Source organism: Glandiceps talaboti, chromosome 8 (assembly GCF_964340395.1).
Source record: "Glandiceps talaboti chromosome 8, keGlaTala1.1, whole genome shotgun sequence".
NCBI lineage: Eukaryota > Metazoa > Hemichordata > Enteropneusta > Spengelidae > Glandiceps > Glandiceps talaboti.
Window position 1 is genome coordinate 20268386 of NC_135556.1, and position 7233 is coordinate 20275618.

The 7233-nt window shown below is 35.8% G+C and overlaps 1 protein-coding gene across 2 annotated transcripts; it reads left to right on the forward strand.

The window, feature by feature from the left end:
• The first annotated feature begins 1099 nt into the window (after nucleotides 1-1099).
• On the forward strand, nucleotides 1100-4407 carry LOC144439048 (phosphatidylglycerophosphatase and protein-tyrosine phosphatase 1-like). Of its 2 annotated transcripts, none has more exons than XM_078128297.1 (5): nucleotides 1100-1202; nucleotides 1790-1981; nucleotides 2601-2681; nucleotides 2943-3134; nucleotides 4118-4407. In XM_078128297.1, the coding sequence occupies exons 2-5, from the start codon at nucleotides 1829-1831 to the stop codon at nucleotides 4223-4225; spliced, it is 534 nt and encodes a 177-aa protein (XP_077984423.1). In that variant the 5' UTR covers nucleotides 1100-1202; nucleotides 1790-1828; the 3' UTR covers nucleotides 4226-4407. The 2 variants fall into 2 exon arrangements, with proteins under 2 accessions (XP_077984423.1, XP_077984421.1); XM_078128295.1 differs by having other exon boundaries at nucleotides 3920-4208.
• Nucleotides 4408-7233: the final 2826 nt, after the last annotated feature.

A 7233-nucleotide genomic window follows, 5' to 3' on the forward strand; every position in this document is an offset into this window, starting at 1 on the left:
GCCGTACTTGGCGTGCTTAGCCAGAGTAACGTATATGACACTGTTCCTTGTACCAGCAGTGGACACACTGCACTGGGGGTTGTGATACACACGTGTTGTGTTGATGATTGGTCTGAGGCGCCTAGGCAATCGATCAAATGGCGCGGTAGACCGGAAACTCCCTAGCACAGCAGATTTGAAAGGAAAACAGAAGGACTGAAAGATCAGCCGTTGTGGGCGCTCTTCTCACTCCTGTCAATAAAACCGGAGACGATGATAATGGGTTGCTAAGGACAAAGTAGCGACGTTTCACCGTGGCATCCCTTCAAGGTGGTTTACGTCTCCTAATTAAAGATGGGGATATGGCATTCAGTGTACTCGTAGCAAAGGCGGTTCCCGAGTCAGCAAAGTACACAGCTCCGGACAAGACTATACTACTTACTAGCACAGTTTTGGAGAATTAGGCTATTTCCATAGCTTTTTACAAGTAGTATTATATAGTTTTTATAACAGGCCCATAGAGATTTTTAGTAAAATATACGCCTATAATAGGCTATGAATGAGTGGATAGATAGGTGGGTCTCTGTTACAGAGGTTCCAATATCTGAAATGTGTGTGTGTGTGTGTGTGTGTGTGTGTGTGTGTGTGTGTGTGTGTGTGTGTGTGTGTGTGTGTGTGTGTGTGTGTGTGTTTCATTAAGTTATTATCATGGTTATAAATCAAACTGAAGTTCACTTATTGCACTTCGTACACTGGACTATCTAAATAATATGAGAATGTAGTTTTACATGAATTGGTCGATACATTGATATCAAATCACAAGTGCTCTTTACATTTTTGTTGATGTTCTATTTTTTAGTTATTTGCATATTTTATTTACCATTTTAAGGGATTGTTTCGCATAAAAAAATTTTTTAAGTTTTTATTTTTCAGTCCTTGTGTTTATCAAAAAAATTGTCAGTAGTCCCTTTTTAATCAAACCTTACATGTAAGTGTTACTATTAGCGTTTTTTTTTTCTCTTTTTTTGCATGGCCATTCCATCGAATCACGGGACACGTGTGAAAACAAACGCATATTGTGGGTGGTAATAGAGGGCGCTGTATGTAAAAAAAATGTCGGTCAACTGCAGACCGTCGGCCAGATGTCTGCAGACTGTCTCTCGACCTTGACAGTTTGGATGCAGACAGGCAATCCACTCCTGAAACCAGTTCGACATGTGCATGTAAGTGGTATTGATTCACATTTACAAATGCACGTACACTTACGTCCATAGGTGGTTTATTAATCATCTCGATGTTGTTGACAACGCCGGTCCCTTACAGCATGGATGTATTAGTGAGATTCTCACTAATACATCCATGCTTACAGTTACTCTAAATATGTGACCAAATATGTAATATCCTGGTTATGCCATCAACTACAATGCCAGAACACCATTTTGAAAGCATTCACTAAAAATGTTTACAAGACCAGTAATTGTCGTTTCATGTACACATGTTTTAACTAAAGTAAAAACATAATATATAAAAACGTAGCTGGAGCCAATTTTAAGTGCTATGTTGCATGTAATAGAATATATTAGATTTGCATATGTCACAGCTATTTAGGTTTAATTGATAGATTTATTTTATTTATGGATCACAAATGTTTGGCAAAAAGAATTTAATTTGCAAAGCCCAAACCATTGTGGAGTACACACAACCTCAGATTGTAAAATCCATATTTGACTTTGAGGACCATGTAATGAATGAATGGGGATGAGATGTATGTATACATCATTCATCCTTATTATCTTTTTTCACTAAACAGGAGAGGAGTCAGTAAACAGGAGACTGACAAATAACTGCCATGCCTACAAAGGTAGCTGTCAGATTGCTGTTTTTTCCAACTCTGTTTTATGATGTAGTTATGACTAGAATGTCATCATCCCGTAGATGGTATGACAGGATAGACTCCACCGTCATACTGGGAGCATTGCCATTCAGAGGCATGACAAAACAGGTAAGGTCAAAGGTCATTTGTCAGGGTCATAGGTCATCCATCAATGAAGAATATTGTAGTAGAATTTCTTACAATTGTTGAGAGATAACATGACTTAATTTTTTTAATGCATTTTAAATTGGTTGGATATTTCCATGACAATTCTAAATTTTACACCAATTCCAAACATACAAAGAATTTTTAAGTTTGTCAGTTGTGTTTGTATAATTATAAACTCACAAACAAGAAGAATCCCATTCTCCCCACTTCTCCTTCCCTACAGTCAAAAATTTGGTTAATTTTTAAAAATATTGATCATGTAAGACTTTAAATTATGGTATATAATTCTAGCTTAGCAGCTCATCACACCCAGAATTCATGAATCGGTGACTCGGAATGCAACAATCATATACAAATTTGCATTTACATTACAGCAGACCTTTTTATTGCTGGCAATTTAAAACACCAGACAACCTAGCAGTGCATAGATTCTATAGGTTTTTTGTTGTGGGTTCTAGTCATAGATTTCAATACAAATTGTCATTTCATATAATCTCATTATTTTAATATCTACACATACATTTCTATAAAGCAATATCACTTTAAAAACTGCTTGTATTTTTTTTTTATCTCTATGCAGTTAGTTGATGAAGAAAATGTGCATGGTGTAATCACTATGAATGAAGAGTATGAAACCAAATATTGGGTCAACTCCAGACAGGTCAGTCATTTGTTGTCTGTCACTTCAACAAATATTTTTGTCAATTTTAAAAGGGTTACGGATCATATGCTATCAAAGCATTACTATAATATAAAGTACACACATATATGACCACCTCTACAACAGATAAATGCTTGACTCCCATTATGTTGTACCATAATCACATCATTATGGTAGAGCTTCATTTGTTGTCAAATTCTATGAATCATTTTACCTGAATCTCTGATTTATTTATCAATAATTCTACCTCTTTTTTTCAAGGAATGGGCTGATGCTGGTGTAGAGCAGTTGAGGCTGAGTACCAGGGACTTTACTGGATCACCAACCTTAGACAATGTCAACAAAGCAATCAATTTTATCACTGAAATCAAAGACAAAAATCAGAGTGTTTATATACATTGTAAAGCAGGCAGAACAAGAAGTGCAACTATAGTAGCGTGTTATTTAATGAAGGTAAGTCTCTCAACCCTTTCACCACCGATTCGTGCTATTGCGGGAACGTGCAAGTGTTAATGCTACAAAGTCTGTGGTTATGCTCAGTTTGGCCGAACTGAATTAGCAGTGCAGGTTTCCTCCTGTTTAACGTTTTAACACTGGGGCACTTGGATGCTGCACAAGTGACAACCATATTTGAATTTCTGAATTTACTTTGGATTAATAAAGTTTATAGAGTATTATATTATATTATATTATATATTATATTATATTATATTGTATTGTATTGTATCGTATCGTATCGTATCGTATCGTATCGTATCGTATCGTATCGTATCGTATCGTATCGTATCGTATCGTATCGTATCGTATCGTATCGTATCGTATCGTATCGTATCGTATCGTATCGTATCGTATCGTATCGTATCGTATCGTATCGTATCGTATCGTATCGTATCGTATCGTATTGTATTGTATCGTATTGTATTGTATTGTATTGTATTGTATTGTATGGCATTATATAATACTATACTTTATTATTGTTATAAACCAGAATGATATTTTACTAAAGGCAAAATTTCTGTCAAAGTTACTTTATTCACTCCATACTTTCATTATACCTGTGTGTGTGTGTGTGTGTGTGTGTGGATAACCTTGTTCAAATAACGGAATTTCTCCCAGAACACTAATTAAAAGAAATACATATTGATTTGACTACTTTTCAGTGCCATTGCTTCCTAGTATTTGATATGATTACCTGTTGTGTACTCTAAATAAGTCATGTTTGTATTTATATTTTGTAGTGTAACAGTTGGACTCCACAAGAGGCTTACAAACACATTAAGGCAAAGAGAAGACATATAATAATGATAAAAAACCATTGGAAAACTTTACATGATTATCATAAGGCTGAAATTGAATAATAGCATTGGAATTAACCCAGGGTACAAGACAACCAAGAGGTCTACTTTCAATTGTCAAGTATTTTTTATTCTTTTTAGTCGTCTTCATCTCCCAAAGGGGTATTTGTTTGTACACAAGTACATGTAATTCCAAGCTGGGCAGAAGAGGATTATTTCCATACAAGCTTGAAGAAACAGCCAAGATGATTTCTATGTATTTTTATGTATGCAGCCGATTCCCACCCATCACCAAAGGGCCATTATCTAACAATCAAGTCTTTCGGATTATGAAAGGTTTTGACAAAGTTCCTGCAGATAAACTATTCACTCGTGTTCCGTCAAGCAGAACCAGAGGACATTCTCTCAAACTTGCCAAATCCACGATCAGATTGGACGTCAGGAAGTATTTCTTCACTCAACAGACTGTATCTCATTGGAATGATTTACCTGAATATGTTATTCAAGCCAAGACTGTGTGTGACTTTAAAATTAGACTCGATCAGCATAAGAACAAAAAGAGGGATTGTCTAAGCCTTTAAGGCTTCCTTCTTTGTCTTGCAATGGAGTCTTCCATGGCGATCATAGTAAATCATAGTAAATCAATCAGAAAGGTCCTATGAGCCATTAACACTGAACCCATGAGGGATGGCCCTCACAGGACTTCTTGGGAGACAAGTGTTTATATACTTCAAGAACTATCCAGGATAAATAAAGATTAATATGAGCCACTTTTGAGAAGTCATAACTATACATACACAGAGGGAAATGACTAATAGATGGAAGATGGAGTGTGATGAGGGGGGGGGGGGTGTCTTGGCAGCTGTATTAAGCTAACTTCACAGAAGTCAAGATGTGTAAAATACTAACATTGCAATCCAACACTCTTGAAAAAAATGAGATTATCTCTCATTTACATTTTAAATATGTGTTGTGACAGCAACTAACATGATCTGATATTGGTAATGATCTCAACATAATTTGATAATTTTCCCACATGCAAAATACTGCAAAAGATGTCAAACAAACACAAACACTCCCCTTTTTTTTTACAATGAACCTTAGTTCAGTTTTGCTAACAAGATATAAAATTGGAAACAGACTCGCTCAATAATAATCAAAAGATATCTGAATGTGTTGAATGTTCTTTATTTGACTTATCAGTCATCTGTATGTGTAACCGTGACGGGGTGCCCTCACACATCTGTCAACAATTCCCACGAACAGATTCTTACTTTGGACTAGTTTGTAAGGTACGTCGTGACGGGGTGACCTTACACATTGGTCAACCCCTCCCATGAATTTGGACTAGTTTGTAAGGTACGCTGTGACAGGGTGCCCTTGCACATCGGTCAACCCCTCCCAAGAACAACACAACATATCTTACAGTCTAGCTTTGGACAAGACCTTTTGGCTTTGATAAAGCCTTTGTATGGACTTTCATATGTGTTTTTAAAATGCAACCTTGCTTAAAACCTTTACCACACTCATTACAAATGAATGGTCTTTCATGTTTGTGAAGTCGCCTGTGTTTCCTCAGGATTGAACATTGTTTAAAACTTTTTCCACACTCTTTGCATACAAATGGTCTTTCATTTCTGTGAATTCCCATATGTTCTATCAAATGTCTATTTTGCATAAAAGCTTTGCCACACTCTTCACATAAATATGGTTTTTCATTTGTGTGGCTTCTTAAGTGTGTTTTAAGGTCACTGCTTTCGTAAAATGCTCGACTACACTCACTGCATGCAAATGGTCTTTCATTTGTGTGGATTTTCATGTGTTTTTTCAGATTTCCACTTTGATTAAAGCATTTATCACATACATTGCATGCAAACGGTCTTTCAGTTGTATGAGTTCTCATGTGATTTTTGAGACTCCCCCTGTGATTAAACCCTTTCCCACACTCTTTACATACAAATGGCCTTTCATTTGTATGGATCCTCATATGTTGTTTCAGATAACTAACGTGATTAAAACCTTTGGCACACTCATCACACACATACAACTTTTTCTTAACATGGCCACGTAAGTGTGCTTTTAGATTGCTTATTACATAAAAGCCTTTACCACAGTGTTCACATACAAATGGCCTTTCACCTTTGTGAATTTTCATATGTCTATTCAGTTTGCCTCTTTGACAAAAACACTTGCCACACTCCTCACAAATATACCGTTTTTCATTTGTGTTTTTTTCATGTGTCATTTGACAATCATCAACAATGTCATCACTTGTTGTCTGTGTCTTCGGTTGATTTTCTTGTATCTTATCTTCAGTTGAACCCTCACCAGATCTGTTCACGGTAAGCGTACTTGTGGAAGTATTATCTTCTTCAACTACTTCCCAGTGTTGCACTCTATCAGTATTTTCGGCAGCATCTTCTTTGATATCTTCATTCTTGATCTTGACTTCCCTAGTTACATGTCCAAGTTGGCAAAGACAATTGATCATAAGAGATATATCTGTGGATGAAATCAAGAAAATATATGCTTTCAGAAAAACAAGGCTTCAAAGCACTACAAAAGTAGTGTGCTTTAGAATGTCTATAACACAGCACCACATCTTGTCTGTCTTCTCTTCAAAGTCTTGCATTATGATGTACAGAAATAAATTACACTGACTACACACGTGCACACACACGCACACAGACACAGACAGACAGACACATACTTCGTTCAAGCAAAAATATATCTTCAAAATTTGAAACAATCACTAACCTTCATCAGATGCTCCATCATTCTGACATCTGTCGTATAAATCTTGGAGTGCTTTGTTTAGTTCAAGTCTGCACTCCTTGTCAGACAGCAGTTTTCTTTTCTTTTCCATCACACCGTCTACATCTACATCAATGACACATTGACATAATATTAGAATATTTCCAATAATTAATGTATACCAATTAAGCTATAGCATTCTATCTGATCAATAGTAATAGTATAAGAAATATTTATCAATCAGTTTGGTAAATCGATCACACAAACCTTTATACACTACTATTATTGAAGTATGCTCAGCTCAGTCACGATACAAAATAATGACATAATTGTTAGGTATAAGAATATTGGCATCGGCGTCTGTCGATCATCAATGACATCATGTGTCCGTGACAGTTGCCGATGAGTCCATGACTTTTTTTTTTTTTTTTTTTGAATATATTATACATGAATGGCTAATAATATCATTATTTCTATTATGAGCATCCTTGAATAGCATATTT